General features: G+C 39.3%; 2 protein-coding genes and 1 non-coding gene across 4 annotated transcripts; 1 reads left to right on the forward strand and 2 right to left on the reverse strand.

Annotated features, from left to right (window-relative positions):
- Window positions 1–1007: 1007 nt before the first annotated feature.
- Window positions 1008–5615, reverse strand: LOC133417963 (5-hydroxytryptamine receptor 3A-like). Of its 2 annotated transcripts, XM_061706239.1 has the most exons (9): window positions 4751–5615; window positions 4591–4635; window positions 4360–4469; window positions 3979–4148; window positions 3388–3548; window positions 2484–2694; window positions 2280–2405; window positions 1788–1861; window positions 1008–1713 (listed from the first exon to the last, which is right to left on the reverse strand). In XM_061706239.1, exons 1-9 carry the CDS (start codon window positions 4766–4768, stop codon window positions 1480–1482), a joined length of 1149 nt encoding a protein of 382 aa, XP_061562223.1. In that variant the 5' UTR covers window positions 4769–5615; the 3' UTR covers window positions 1008–1479. The 2 variants fall into 2 exon arrangements, with proteins under 2 accessions (XP_061562223.1, XP_061562224.1); XM_061706240.1 differs by lacking the exon at window positions 4591–4635 and having other exon boundaries at window positions 5371–5615.
- A 2289-nt stretch (window positions 5616–7904) lies between these two features.
- Window positions 7905–15903, reverse strand: LOC133395265 (5-hydroxytryptamine receptor 3A-like). Its single transcript, XM_061664024.1, has 10 exons — window positions 15864–15903; window positions 13081–13241; window positions 11922–11966; window positions 10967–11076; window positions 10731–10900; window positions 9146–9303; window positions 8791–9001; window positions 8376–8549; window positions 8204–8283; window positions 7905–8126 (listed from the first exon to the last, which is right to left on the reverse strand). The coding sequence occupies exons 1-10, from the start codon at window positions 15901–15903 to the stop codon at window positions 7905–7907; spliced, it is 1371 nt and encodes a 456-aa protein (XP_061520008.1).
- On the forward strand, window positions 11440–11554 carry LOC133395311 (U5 spliceosomal RNA). The gene has a single exon (XR_009767223.1). It is a non-coding gene; the product is annotated as a U5 spliceosomal RNA (small nuclear RNA).
- Window positions 15904–16089: the final 186 nt, after the last annotated feature.

A 16089-nucleotide genomic window follows, 5' to 3' on the forward strand; every position in this document is an offset into this window, starting at 1 on the left:
CACGGATTTAAGGCAGTGGAGGCGTGTCAGAGAGCAGCGCCCTCAACAGTACCGGAGACACATTACACCCCAAAACGACCCCATAAAAAATGTCGCAGGAGTGAAAAAATACTGCATCATGTCCTCTTGCATGACGATTTATTTCCTATGAATTTTAAAATTATATACTTTACTGTTTAAAAACCTTTTAATCAATGGATATACTTGGGGGGGGGGGGGGGGGGAACGTCAATTTTGCCATTCACCTTCTTGTTAGAGAACAAAAAGTAGTTTACTAAAACATGGAAAAGTTGGAAACCTCTAAACCTTTGGAGTAGGTAGTGAGTAGGTTATAAACCTCTATTTTTCTTTTTTTTTTTCAATGAAGACAACATTACATTAATAGGAAAGACAGTATAAACATTGTTAATGTCTTACCTGGATGGATAAATAAATGTTTGTAAATGTAAAAATGGTTTACAAGAAATGGTGCGTTTCTTTCCAAAAATAAGGTGACCAAAACATTTTAAGGAAGTAGGCAAGACAAATGCTTTCATGCAATACAAATGCTTTCATGCAAGACAAATGCTTTCATGTAAGCTTGAAAAATCTGAAAGCGTTGTCATACAGAATTGAACTGACACCGATTTTGTGCCAATAAAAAAAAAATATATAAAAAACTTCAATGAAAACTTGTTTTATCCTCTGTTTTTGCACATTTTTATACCCTCTTGTTCCTGCTTCGTAACAGTACATATGAGTGTACTATATTTTACTTCAACATAACATCATTATTTGTCATTGTCAATAATGCAGTATTATACTTCCCACTTTGCACTAATTGAACAAATATTACTGAAGAATTCGGCTATACTTATTACCATATACCAATATGCAACATTTTAATCTTCTGATCCTTCTTTTAAAAGTAGGCAGCTAGCTAACTAAACTTGCTGTTAGCATCTTTGAGTGTGCAAAAAAAAAAAAAGCAGAAATAAATACCTTTTTTTTTTTTTTTATTTCATAAAGTCAGTGTGTCTGTCAAATCTGTCTCAAACTTCTGAGATTCAGGATTCAAATCTGGACTTTAGCGTGTTCTGCCACATTCACACACGTTCGGTTCATCGAACACTCTAATCACAGTTCTTAGGTGTGAATGTGAGTGTCAAAAGGTCCTTGTCTCTATGTGCCCTGCGATTATCTGGTGACCAGTCAAGGGTGTTCGCCACCTTTCATCAGCTGAGATAGGACCCAGCTCACCTGTGAACAAGATCTGTCGTGAATGGATGGGTGGATTATTTAATAGAGCAGGGATATGGAAATAAATACAATTTATCTTCCAGCAATGCATGGGGTATTAGAAAAGCGTTGTATCTTACATTAAAAGGAAATCAGTTGTGCATCATGAATATTGTATAACCACAGCATGCATATGCTGTCTAAAGCATGTTTACTGTGTGATTCCCCCTTAATAATCATAGTTTGATATTTTTTTAACCCTCATTCTTGGTGGTTTTGCTGCCAAATGAAGCACATGACAGCTAAAAACAAAGACACGGCGATGATGTAGATGATGTAAAAGATTCTGTTGATTTTTAAGGTGAATCTGGTCCAGTAGCCGGGCTTGGCCTCCTTTTCCTTCCTGCTGTCCAAAAGCAGCGTGAGGGCCTTCATCAAGTCCCTTGTCTCATCGGAGAGTTTCTCCAGAGAACTGAACTCCGTCAGTCGGCCGTCCTGCAAAGGGTTTTGCCGATTATTGTGAAAATCGGGCTCATAAATAACATACGATTTTGCAGAATGGGAGGAACCTTCAGCATTTCAGGTGGATTTTCATCTGCGGGCGCGTCGCAGATGCATACGCAACATCGACTTTTCTTCTTTTCTGCAAACAAACAAAATGTCTTCTTTTCAATGGCAACTACAGTATCTTTTTCATTTTAATTGCAAACATCGGGGTTATGTGATAACAAAAAAAGTGTCCATATTCATTGGTAAAATAATGTTCCTGGTAAAACAATTCAACAAAAAAAGTTGAAAATGTATGTAAGGGATTAAAGGATTTTAAGGATGAAAGCTAAAGTTTGTTTTTTTTCCCCCAAAAAGTAGTAACAATAATGTAAAATCGTGTCTCAGTGACAAAAAAATGTCCAATGACAAAAAATAAATCACTGCAGAATATTCTTCTTCTGAAAGTCAAAAAGAAGTAAATTTTTTAATTGTCGCAAAATCCAAATAACTTGGCTCGCTAAAGACAGTAAGTGGACAAAAGTATTGAAACACCAAAACAGAGGACTTTTAACCTGCAACATAGTCGACCTCTCTGTTGCCATCCACGCCAACGGTGTCTTTCTCCATCAGGTACATGGCAAAGATGGTCTCCAACAGGCTGAGCAGCATCAGAGCAAAGATGCCGATGCAGTAGACGGCTGAGGAACGGCAGAAGAGGGCATCAATGGAGGCCGAAACAAGTTAGCGCTTGGGGTCAACTATCCCGTCCGACTGACCTATGAGAGGGATCTTGTTGGAGGAGCAGGGCAGGATCTCGTTGAGGATGAGCTGCATGACGGTGACGGCCAGCAGCACGGTGACTTTGAAGCTCAGCTTCTCGCCTCCCGAGTCCGAGATGAAGAAGGAGGCCAAGTCCAGAGCCAGGAAGAAGATGACGGGCAGCAGGAAGTTGATGATGTACAGCACAGGTCTCCTCTTCATGCTGATCTGTGACGTCCCCACAAAAGTTTTGGAAACACTTTCTCATTCGATAGCGCATTATTCACTAATGCTGGAATTTTATTGACTAATGCTGGTGTTTTTAATTATAAAGGGGAGCGTTTTAAAGGTCAAATCTCAGTTTCAATTAAAAAATACCTCTTTTAATGGCAACATCTATTGTTTTCAATGACTCTTTTTTTTTTGTGTGGCAAGAATATGTTGTTTTCATGATAAAATGTGTCTTGTTTTTTTGTACAAAATGTGGTGTTGTACTGAAAACAAGCTTTTTAATGCCAAAATGTATTGGTTTGCAAAAATACTTTTTATGGAAAAGTTTTTGTGGCCAAATGTTTTTTTTTTCAAAAAAAGCTTTTGTGTCATCATCACCTGTTCGTTTCAATCCAAAAACATTTTTATCATTACAAAAATGCTTCTGTTGCAAATATGGTTTGCGTGGTAAAATATATTTTTAATTTATTGCACTTTCATGGCAATGTCTATTGTTTTAAATGCAAAAAAAAAATAATATTCTGCAGCAAAACAATATTGGTTTTTATGACCCCCAAAAATATGTTTATTGCAAAATCAAGTTTTTGTGGCGTAATTCGTGGTTTTGGGGGCGCTAATACAATTTCGGTGTTAAAATGTGGTTTTCCTTGCAACAAGTAACGTTTCAATGGCAAAACCTGTTGAACTCACGGTATAAACGATCATGTTTTGCTGGATGCCAAACACGCTGACGGTCTTGTTGACGACCGCCATGCCGATAAAGAGCCACTCGTTCTGCGTGCGCATCACCTCCCGCGACCACTTGGTGGCTTCGGCGGAGCTGAGCGAGTGAAGCAGCTGGAGTTCCTGCACTGAGACAGGAAGTGACGCACAAATCTGACCTTCATTTGAGTATTTTACTTCTACTCCTACAGTGGTCCCTTGACTTTCAAGTTTAATTTCGTTCCGTGACGATACTCGCCCCCTTCAGAAAGTGTAATGTTTTATATTAAGGAAAAATAGCTCGTCATCATATTTATCTTTATTAAAAAAAACCATACAGTAATGACATAATTAAATAGAATGTAAAAAAAATGCCACTGTTCGTGCTCCAATTTTTGCTTCAGTTCAATGGACATTGTGCTGCTCCTTCTGGTGTGTGCGCCTTGGACACACGGGGGCAGTATAAAACAGACAGAGACACACTCGAAGAAGAGTTTGACTCAACTGACTCAGTTAGCTGCAGTAATACTAGTCAAGAGTAGTGTGAGTACTTTTGCCACCTCTTTTCCTGAGCCTCACCCGAGTGGATGACAGACTTGAAGGTGAGGTTGCAGCTCTGCCGGTCGAAGGGGAACTGGTAGATGTTCATCTTGCACGTGCTCAGCAGCACCTGGTCGTTCTGCACGTGCACGCTGCCGCTGCTGAAGATGGTGAGGTGGGGGCTCGGGGGGGCCTTGTCCTTCTCTATCCTGTAAGGCAACAAACAGCACACTGCTGACATCTGGCAACATTTCAACACATTTTGGGTTGTCTTAGAAAGTTAGGGGTTGGGGTTATTGCGTTAGGAGGATTCGGATCAGGGCGTTATGGCATTGGGGTTTTAAGGTGTTAGGGTTAGGTTTGTGGTTCATGGAGTTAGGGTTAGGGTTCATGTTTGGTTGAATAAACTGGCCCTCTTACATTTCTTCAATGGTGAGATCTGGTTTCCAAAGCAATTCGGTGGGAAGAGAAATGCTCTTAATGCCGCAAAACTGCTCCGGATCCCAAGAGATGTGCTCGTTGTGCCAGCTCTGTGCAGAAAATACAATTACGACGATTATTGACCTCCCTCCCGCCCCCAAAAAAGTATGTCCATTTTTAAATTGATAAAGTGTTTGTCGAAGAGCAAAAAAAAAAGTGTTTTGAAGGAACCGTAAAAATCCAAACGTAGGGAATGAAGGTCTGGTCTATCTCCCTCTGTTGACAGGCAAAAAGAAAAGTTACAAATGTTAAGACTTTTGCACACTGCTGTCGAAGACGTTTGCATGAAAGTGTAAATCAAAAGTTGTTGTTGAAGGGGAGGATGACCTACCCGCAATCTGGCAACCATAAAAGCATTAATGACTTGGTTAATTATTCATTGAATATGATAGAAGGATTAAAGGATTAAAGCCCTCAAGCAGCGTCAGGGTAAGACCGTTTAACCGCAAAATTATTTTCAAAGCTTTCAGTCTTGTTTAAGATGTCACCATTGACACAATGTATAGTATTTATTGAATAAATGTGCACATAGTGTACAACCCCTCCAAGAGAAAGATTTGTTGTAGTTTGATCTCAGCCTTGATTTTGACACAAATCAAAACGCTGTAAAATTCCAGATTATCATATCGCAACTAGATTTTAGTTTTACACATTCATTCATTACAGTGTACATTATTAACACCATTATAGGGACAAAACTCACGCGGCATACATCTTATCTTTCAATTCTGATTTGGGCTACAGTTTGCCGTTTTTAAAGCTGCTAGCCAAATTCGATCGCCGCCTCACGCCACTCCTCCCTGGCCCACCTGACCAAAGCCGCGCCCCTCACAAACGTGGACACGAACTAGACGTGCGTTGTAGTCACGTTCTCAACAAACAAGTCAGTCTTAGCCATTGCTAGCTGTTTAATGTATTTTTTAGAATGTACACAAATGAAAATAAATGTACCTGTCAAGCGGAAATGGGAATAATTCTGTGTCAGTCCTAGAGTGCTGGCTGAGTAGGTGGTGATTCTCACGCCTCCGATGGCAGCGTTCCTTTTAGCGGTGCACGTTCAAAGCCCTTGTTTACCCTCACCCTTCACTCACGTTTTGTCTCTGGGCCTGTCCTGTTCCTTCTTTTGAACGTTTGCTCTTAATACTGTAATCCGGCCATGAAAGCAAGTCTGCGTGAGGCCCCACGTGGCTCTGGTGTGTGAGTGTCACCCCCTCAGTCACGCCTTCTGCCGCAACAGTCTCTGATTGGCTGTTCTTGTCATGCCCGGCCCCTTTGTAAAATAATAATTACATTTTAATTAATTAAAGGCATATGGTGGTGCCAGAGAGGGATGGATTTTTAAAAGGTAATTTTACATACAGACAGTTTTAACATGTATGCCTTAAAGTGTTTTTCTTTTTTTTTTTTTTTTCAAACTGCAAACTTCCCTCTAATTGCATTATTTTGTTGTATTATTTAATCTAATTGAATAGTACAAATGTAACCCAAACGTTTCTAAAAAGTTCATTTAATATATATATATATATATATATATATTTAATTGTCATTCAAAATTGCAGTGCTACTGCAGGGAAGATGCATATATCATTCATTTGAATTTCTTATTTCTGTAATAGTTTTCTTCGTCTCTTTTTTCCTTTTTTTTTTTTAACGAAATTGTATTTTGTTCTTTTAGGGTGTTGGCTTTTAATAGGCACAGTATCAAATAGAAAATGGGGGAAAAAAGAGACACCGAAGCTGTTAAAAAAATAAAATAAATGGATTCACCACATCTAGAATGGCGTATAGGATGACCTCGAGTGAAACCACTGTTGGCTTTCTGTAGTCTTTGACAGGCCTCGTCATGGAGTACAAACTATTGAGTGCGCTCATGTTGAGGTGGTCCAGCACCTCGTGATAAGAACACACTCGCTCGGAGGAGACCACCCCTTTGAAACAAAACGACAGCAACATGAACGCTAAATAGAATTGAACAAAAACAAAAAACAAAACAATCAAGGTGAAAATGAGCTCACCTGTGAAGAGGAGCGTGATGAAGAAGAAGGGTCCAGTAGCGAGCATCATGATGCTTTGACCGTGTTCTCTTTGATCCGTATGGAAATATGAAAAGGGGGGGAAAGGGCTGGGCCACATTTGAGTCCAAATGGCAAATGCGATCATGGCGCCAGTAGATGCTCGTTACCGCCTCATTTGTGGCCATATTCATTCTTGTCTGTCTGACCGACCACTTTAACACTCGAATATGGCTCCCTCGTTTTCTCTTTGTGTTTAATATTGAATAATAGAGTTTGTTGGTTTCATTACAAGATGAAAACACTTTCTTGTTAATGCAAAAATAGTGGCTTTGGGACAAAGTATTTTGTTTTTATGGCAAAGAGTTTGTCTGTTTTTGGGCAAAATATTTTAGTTTCTTTGTGTTTTTGTGCCCAAATACTCTTATGTAGTTTTGCAACAAAATAAGTTATTTTCATTGCACGAATAGTGTTTTTGTGGTCATATTCATCATTGTAATTTCAAAATACAACTTGTATTGACTAAATGTAGTGTTTTCATTGAAAAGTATGTCTTGATGTTAAAATGTTGATTTCATGGCCATGCTCATCATTTTTATTTCATAATATAACATTTTCATGGCTACATTTTAAACTAGTGTTTTAATGACAAAATAATGTTGTTTTCATTGCAAGAATTGCGTGGTTGTATCAAAATGTGATTTTCATTCCAAAATTCAATCAATCAAAACTTTCAAAACTTGCGTCTTAATGACAAAATGTGTTGTTTTCATGTCGAAATGGTGTTGTATTCATTGCAAGAATCGTGCAACAAAAATGTGTTGTTTTCATTGCACCACGGCATGCCCACTATGTTTTTGAAGTGTGCTGTGGCGAGACTCACCATGCTTTTTTGGCACTGAAAAATACTCCAGTTGGAAACATAATATAGTGCTTTATTTTTTGTAATTCACCACCGGTCTTGATGACCAACATCCATTTTCTGAGCCGCTTCTCCTCACTCGGGTCGCGGGCGTGCCGGAGGCCATCCCAGCTGTCATCGGGCAGGAGGCGGGGTACACCCTGAACTGGTTGCCAGCCAATCGCAGGGCACATACAAACAAACAACCATTCGCACTCACATTCACACCTACGGGCAATTTATAGAGTCTCCAATTCATGCACGTTTTTTGGGATGTGGGAGGAAACCTGAGTGCCCGGAGAAAACCCACGCAGGCACGGGGAGCACATGCAAACTCCACACGGGCGGGGCCGGGGATTGAACCCGGGTCCTCAGAACCGTGAGGCCGACGCTCTCTAACCGGTCGTCCACCGTGCCGCTATGACCAACATCAAAGTTGTCATTTAAGACATTCAGTACAAGCAGATGTTTTTTCCCTATATTTATTCTGTATGATCATGCTCAGCAAAGACAGCGCAGACAAACACATGGACACAGAATACGGGCAGTAATGTGTGTGAATAACTTTAGTGCTAGACACTGGTCCACTTGGAAAAGAGAATAGTCAAAAAGATGATGACCACAGTCAGATAGATGATGAAGAAGATTCTGTTGAGTCTGCCTGCCACTTGCGCCCAGTAACCCATCTTGCGCTTCTTCTTCCTGCCGTTGAGCAGCAGGGTCATCGCTCTTTCCGTCTGCCTCAGCTCATCTGACAGCTTTTCCAGCATTTGGCACAGGGCGCCACCCTGGTCCTTCAAAAATAAAATAGAAATGGGGATTCAAATCCTACTCTGTGACCTTGGAACACACGAGGGATGTTGAGACTCACTTCTTTATTTACCAGGATCACTTCAGTTGGAGTTTTAGGCATCGAGTAAATGATTTCACACTGCGTCCAAGCGTTCGCCTCTGCGAGCAAAGCAAGCAATCGCGGCTGCTCATGTAAACTGACCAATGACCAGCGTCTGACCGTTGTCCATAAAAGGCATGATGGTTCTCACCTCCATGTTGGTTGTGGAAGTCGGTTTTGATGTTACGCTCGTCGCTTCTTCCTTGTCCGTCGGCGGCCACGTCGTCGTCGTCACTTTTGTTGTCTTTCTCCAACAGGTGCATCACCAAGATGGTCTCCAGCAGGCTGAGCAGCATCAGCGCAAAGATGCCGATGCAGTACACGGCTGAGGATGATGGCGTTTCAATTAGAATTTGAACAAATACACATTTATTCTTGAATACAGTGCATTTACAGAGCATCCGGAAACTATTCCCAGCGCCTCATTGTTGGTGTTGTGTGCCGAATGTCGAGGACAAAATGAATTTATTTCATTTTATAATAAGGCTGAAATCCAACCACATGTGGAATGCGCAGTGAATACTTTCCGGATGCTCTGGAAATGATCATTCCGATGGGTTTTGTACCGATGAGAGGGATGGAGTTGGAGGAGGAGGGCAGGATCTCGTTGAGGATGAGCTGCAGCACGGTGACGGCCAGCATCACGGTGACCTTGAAGCTCAGCTTCTCGCCTCCCGAGTCCGAGATAAGGAAGGAGGCCAAGTCCAGAGCCAGGAAGAAGAGGACGGGCAGCAGGAAGTTGATGATGTACAAGATGGGTTTCCTCCGCATGGTAATCTGGACAATCATGTCAACATCGTCTTCACAGCATATATATATATATATATATATATATATATATATATATATATATATATATATATATATACACATACAGTATATATACGCACACACACACACACACACACAAATGCAGCAGACCGTGTAGATGATAACATCCTGGTGGTCCGGGCAGCTGGCGCTGATGGCGGTCACCTTCATGTTGAGGAAGATCCACTCGAACTGCGTGGGCATCAAATCGCGCGACCACTCGGTGGCCTGGGACGAGTTGTTGCTCGGCTGCAGGCGCATTTCCTTGGCTGCGGCGGAAGTCGGGAATTCATTAGCGCCGCTTCATTTCTTCCCAAAACGGACGACGGAATTCTATTGACATTAGAACTGGAAAGGATCAACGATGACGCTTTCTTTCTTTTTTTTCTTTTTTTACCCATTTGGCAATTAATACAGATTAGTCATTCAGTTTTGAAATGAATGAATGTAAAGAAACCGTGTCATATTTTTTTATTTTAGCAACCTGTTTGACTTCAATTCTGTTGACTTATGCAATACATCATTTTTGATGTATTTACAATGAAATATACAAATAAATTATCTAATAATTAATACAAACAGTAGTAAAGTGCTTTTATGAAAACATTTTCATTGTAAGGTACATTTTTTAAAATTGTATTTTAGTATTAATACTTAATACTTTATATAAAATGTTGATTATATTAGAAATGAAATGAACAATGTATATTACAATTTTAAAATAATTTGAATAAAATTAACATTGGAAAGTTATTTTTGAAAAAATATTTTAACATTGACACTTTAAAAATTATTTTACTAAACATGTTATTTATATTGAATATATTATGGTTTTAATTTATTAAGATTATTTGAATTGATATACTGCACATTTAAAAATGATAGAAAATGATTAAACATTTACATTTTCCTTCAAATATTATTGGACTATTATATTATTATTACTATTATTGATATTATTTCAAATGTGGATTATTAATCATAATAATAATAATAGTAGTAGTATTATGTTCTTTTCAGTATTTTTATTAAAACTATAAAAACCACAGTACCTACAGCAAAAATAGAGTATTAATATATAATTGAATAATTAATACAAACAGTAATAGTGACTTTTTTCGAAAATATTTTCATTCTAATGTCCATCCATCCATCCATTTTCTGAGCCGTAAATGTTTTACAAATGTATATATTATTATTAATATTCTATATGTTCTTTTAATATCTTGTAAATACAATGTATAGTTTACGACATCTTAAAGTATTGTAAATCAAATTACATCTACATTTCAATTTTATTTTTAATATTTTACATTCATAGTTTCATTTAAAATATTTTGGTAAAACTAACATATTGCTAATTATTCTAATTAAAATTAAAAACGAATAAATAATGCAAAAAGTATGAAAATAGCAGTAAAGTGCATTTTTAGCATTAAAATTGTTATGTACATTTTTAAATAATATTTCAATATGCATGTTTTATATTTTTCCAAAATATTTGTCATACATTTCAACAATTTAGGGTTATTCTTAAAATATTTGTTATATTAAGTAAAGTTTTAAATCTAATTATTTGATGAAAATAATCGTTTTTAAAGAAAAAAAATACGACATAAAAATTCCATTGATTTGAATTCCGCGTCTGTTGTTTTCGCACGCCGACAGGTTTATTTTACATGTGAGTGGGACTCACCTGAGTGTATGATAGACTTGAAGGAGAGATTACATCGCTGTATGTCGAAGGGGAAATTGTAGATGTTCATGCGACACATGCTGAACAGCACTTGGTCGTTTGTGACCTCCACCAGGCCGTCGGCGCTGATGGTCAGGTAAAGATTCGGGGGGGCTTTGTCCTTCTCCGCCCTGTTCGGAGACATTTTGAGTGGCGGGCGTTGCGGGGCTCGACGTCAAGCACGCCTCGACACTTACATCTCCTCGATGGTGAGATCCGGCTTCCACAAAATGCCAACGGGAAGAGACACATTACTGATCCCGCAGAACTCTTGAGGATCCCAGGAGATGAATTCGTTGTGCCACCTCTGAAAACCACAAAAAGGTTTTTAACCCTCAGGCCTTGTTCAGTTTTACCACCCTTTCAGCTTGCTCGTGGCCATTTTCGACCATGTACAGATCGGTCTTTTTTAAAGATGTTTTTTTTTTTTTTAAATATTTTTACTTCTATGACCATATAACATTTTCTTTGTCATTTTCAACCCTTCAAATTCCAGTTTCTTTGCACAATGAGCATGTTGGGGAGGAACAACAAGAGTACAAACTATTTTTTTGATGCCTTGTGTAACTGAGGCTTTCTAAAATATGAGTAAGAAATAATATGACGCACACCGTAAGTTAACATCGTATCACCCACAATGGCTTGGCCGTCTGCAAGCGTGGCAGCTACTCCACTCTTGTTTCTCTTCAAGTCGTATAAATCTTTCGCCTTTTACTGAAGATTTCCGTGGGGAGGAACAGCAAGAGTACAAAGCAATTTTGGATGCCTTCGCGTTAAGCGAGGCCTTCTTAAATGTGAATAGCAATTAACTAATGCTGGTTAGTGGCAATGGCGATCCCGTCAAGCAGCTCCATGAAAATGTCACTTTCTGACATTCTTCAAAGTTGACAAACGCTTTACGCAAGCTGCCTTACAACAACTACCACCAAGTACCGGTCGGGTTCTTTCTTGGAAGGCGTTAAGTTTGTCTAAAATGTTTAACTTTTCAAACAGTCTCAACTTTAAATCATTTTTTTTTATTTCCAACAACTTGTCACCGTCGTTTACGTTACAAAAAAACTGTACAGTAATATGGGTGCATATGAGCGCAAAAAAAAACAAACAAAAAAAAATCATCAACATCAACACCATCAATTTCAAAGCAGAACTCACCATGACGGTCCAGACATAAGGAACAAACTTCTGCTCCTTCTCCACCTGGAAGGTGGACATCTAATTTAAAGAAACTGCTTTGGTCTTGTTTGAGATGAAACACAACTACACTGTATAGGCAGCGTAAGTAGACCCGCAACAAGTCTCAAGGAAACACAGGGAGTCGATTTTGTTGGTTTGAAACGGCCATTTCTTTCCAAGAGTCCCTCAAAGACAAACTCGTCTTACACATTTTGTCCAACTGACAGCAAATTTAAAGATACTAGACCGTTGGATGACAATACATTGTGAGGGATTCGAGTTTTTGCCATTGCGTGCAGGCGAAAACTTTTATACTCCAGGTTCATTCATTTTGTCAATGGACAAAATGTAAATGAATCAAATAAAATAAAATGAAGTGAATTATTTTCTTTGAAAAAGAAAATTAAACATTCTCATGTTTTAATTGTATCATTCATAATTAACTAGTTATATTTAACCAATCATTTAATAACTTACCTTTTAAACTGTTATTGTATATGCATTTTCTGTTAATAATGAAAATATTCTATTATCTCATTATTTTCATTATAACAATTATTTGATAAAATACAGTACATTTAAAAAAATAATTTCAATGTATATTTAATTTTTGTAGTTTGATTATAAACTAATACATAATTCTCATGCTTTAATTATATAATTCATACAAAATTGAATTACCATTAATCAATTATTTATTCAAATTTAAAAACAAAAGAAATCATTGCCATTTTTTATTGTATTCCTTATAATGAATTTAATTATAATTCTTTAAACAATATTTCAACAAAATACATCTAAAAAAAGCACATTTTTAAATGTAAGATAAATCCTTATCATGTTTTAATTGTTTGATTTATAATTAATTTAGTTATAATAACCAATAATAACCAAATAATATATGTATAATATATGAATTACATATATAATACCCCAAAAATATTTTACTAATATTTTTTCTTATTTACAATAAATACATGGGGCAATTGTTTTGTTCAGATAAATGAATAAAGAAAAAATAAATACATTTTAAAGAACCAATTTTAGGAAGAAAAACAGCTCAATTAATGCAACAATGATGATATAATTAATTTGATTTTTTTTGCAACAATGTCAATAAAGTATAAGCATCATTTACCACGTTAAGGATAGCGTACAGCAGCACTTCCAGGGACACGCGAGTCGCCTTCTTGTAGTACTTGACGGGCCGCGTCATGGAGAAAAGCTCGTTGCTTCGATTCAGGCCCAGGTGGTTCAAGACATCCTGGTAACTGCAGCCGTCTGGCTCTGCTCCAATGGCTAAAGAGAAAGAAAAAGAAAGATGATTTGAGGTACGAGTGTTCGGTCATCCAGGTCTTTGAGGAATTTAGGTTGGCTGACAACTTCTGGGAAGGTTCACCACAGTTACCAATTTTATCCATTAGAGGATAATGGCTCTGAGCGTGGTTCACTTGAGTCCCAAAGCCTTCGAAATGGCTTCACTTAGTTTCTCATTGGGTTTTTATCACTTTGGATTGTGGCATTATACATTTATTGATGAGATATTCTAGTCTACTTCACTTTGTCTGACAAGTACTATTTAAGTGACTTCTTGATTTGACAAATCTGGTGGGAATCAGCTTTCCAAAGACTAACTTTTGTAACTCACGATTTAAAAACTACTTTTTACACCCCCCTTCTTCTTTTCCTTTGGGCTTGTCCCTTAAGGGGTCGCCACAGCGCGTCATCCTTTTCCATGTAAGCCTATCTCCTGCCTCCTCCTCTCGAACACCAACTGCCCTCATGTCTTCCTCTAGCTCTCTTTCCTGGCAGCTCCATCCTCATCATCCTTCTACCAATATACTCACTATTTCTCCTCTGGATATGTCCAAACCATCGAAATCTGCTCTCTCTAACTTTGTCTCCAAAACACTGTTCCTCCACCTGATCCCTGCCTTTCTCTGCAGATCACAATGTCATCTGCAAACATCACGGTCCGCGGGGATTACAGTCTAATCTCATCTGTCAGCCTATCCATCACCACTGCAAACAGGAAGGGGCTCAGGGCTGACCCCTGATGCAGTCCCACCTCCACCTTAAATTCGTCTGTCACACCGGCAGCACACCTCACCGCTGTTCTGCTGCCCTCGTACCTGTCCTGTACCTATTCTAACATACTTCTCTGCCACTCCAGATTTCCGCATGCAGTACCACAGTTCCTCTCTGGGTACTTTGTCATAGGCTTTCTCTAGATCTACAACGACACAACGTAGCTCCTTCTGACCTTCTCTGTACCGTCAACATCCTCAAGGCAAATAATGCATCTGTGGTACTCTTTCTAGGTATGAAACCATACTGTTGCTCGTAAATACTCACTTCTGTCCCGAGTCTAGCCTCCACTACTCATTCTCATAACTTCATTGTGTGGCTCATCAACTTTATTCCTCTATAGTTGCCACAGGTCTGCACATCACCCTTGTTCTTAAAAATGGGCACCAGCACACCTTTCCTCCATTCCTCAGGCATCTTCTCACACGCTAGAATTCCATTGAACAAGCTGGTCAAAAACTCCACAGCCACCTCTCCGAGATGCTTCCATACCTCCACAGGAATGTCATCAGGACCAACTGCCTTTCCATTTTCCATCCTCTTTAATGCCTTTCTAACTTCCCCCTTACTAATCATTGCCACTTCCTGGTCCACCACACTTGCCTCTTGTACTCTCCCTTCTTTCTCATTTTCCTCATTCATCAACTCCTCAAAGTATTCTTTCCATCTAGCTCGCACACTGCCGGCACCAGTCAACATATTTCCGTCGCTATCCTTAATCACCCTAACCTGCTGCACATCCTTCCCATCTCTATCCCTCTGTCTGGCCAACCTGTATAGATCCTTTTCTCCTTCTTTATTGTCCAACTTGGCACACATGTCATCATATGCCTCTTGTTTGGCCTTTGCCACCTCTACCTTTGCCCTATGTCGCATCTCAATGTATTCCTTTCATCTCTCCTCGGTCGCCTCAGTGTCCCACTTTTTCTTAGCTAACCTTTTTCCTTGTATGATTTCCTGTACTGTGAGGTTCCACCACCAAGTCTCCTGCTCTCCTTACCTGCCACAAGATACACCAAGTACTCTCCTGGCTGCCTCTCTGATAACCTTGGCTGCAGTGGTCCAGTCTTCTTCGCTCTGTCTCAGATTCCACCACATGGTTCTCTGCTCTGCCTTTGTCTTCCTCATGTTCCTCCCCACCACCAGAGTCATTTTACACACCGCCGTCCTATGCTGCCTAGCCACACTCTCCCCTACCACTACCTTACAGTCGGTAACCTCCTTCAGATGACATCGTCTGCACATAATGTAATCCACCTGCGTGCTTCTACCTCCGCTCTTGTAGGTCATCCTATGTTCCTGCCTCTTCTGGAAAAAAGTGTTCACTACAGCCATTTGCATCCTTTTTGCAAAGTCTACCACCAACTCTTCTTATAAAATAACCCGGACTCCATTTCTCTTCCTTATCTACACCATGGTAAAAATAATTTAAACCCTGCCCCTAAACTTCTAGCCCTACTGCCTTCCCGCCAGACAGGAAGGCCGGAGCTGAGATTCGAACCCAGAACCTCAGATCTCTCGAGTGCAGGTGTACCTAATGAAGTGTCCTGTGAGTGATAACGCTGCCAATGTGTTGAAGCGCCATCAGCAGCTGGGCGTTGGTCTCATATCATCAGTCAAACATGATCGTGCCTTCAGTATTTAACTAGTAACATAAAATTCGGCTAATCTCCCGTAAGAAAACAAACTGAGACAGACTTTGAAACCCACAATTTGACATCTTTCACCACAAACCCACCGCATACTTTATGGTGCAAATAAACAGTAAATATAAATGAAAGCAGTATTCTAAAAGCAATACAAATAATTTCATTCATGCCTGATTTTGCTTACCAGCGAGGATCAGGAGTGAGACGACGAAGGCTGTGAACATGATGAAGTCCTGACATAAGTGGTCTCTTCCCTGGTGTCCTTTATGAAGGAGGAGGGATGAGCCGGGCGAGTCTTCCTCGTCCCGTCAGAGGCGATGGTGATGATTTTTTTTCTTTTCTACATGTAATACCAGGGCCCTTAAAACTAAGTGAGGCAATTTAATTAAACACACACAAGCACACGCGCA

Source organism: Phycodurus eques, chromosome 19 (genome assembly GCF_024500275.1).
Source record: "Phycodurus eques isolate BA_2022a chromosome 19, UOR_Pequ_1.1, whole genome shotgun sequence".
In the NCBI taxonomy this organism is placed as follows: domain Eukaryota; kingdom Metazoa; phylum Chordata; class Actinopteri; order Syngnathiformes; family Syngnathidae; genus Phycodurus; species Phycodurus eques.

Excerpts from the sequence above, each read along its gene's own strand:
- LOC133417963 (XM_061706239.1), bottom strand. Across the intron at positions 4,149-4,359 it reads GATCTCACCATTGAAGAAAT|GATAGAGAAGGACAAGGCCC; the intron begins GTAAGAGGGCCA and ends GTTGCCTTACAG. Across the intron at positions 2,406-2,483 it reads CAACAAGATCCCTCTCATAG|CCGTCTACTGCATCGGCATC; the intron begins GTCAGTCGGACG and ends GCCGTTCCTCAG.
- LOC133395265 (XM_061664024.1), bottom strand. The coding sequence starts at position 15,903 with ATGTTCACAGCCTTCGTCGTCTCACTCCTGATCCTCGCTG. Across the intron at positions 11,077-11,921 it reads CTTATGTCTGGACCGTCATG|AGGTGGCACAACGAATTCAT; the intron begins GTGAGTTCTGCT and ends TGTGGTTTTCAG. Across the intron at positions 8,127-8,203 it reads TGATCCTGGTAAATAAAGAA|GACCAGGGTGGCGCCCTGTG; the intron begins GTGAGTCTCAAC and ends TTATTTTTGAAG.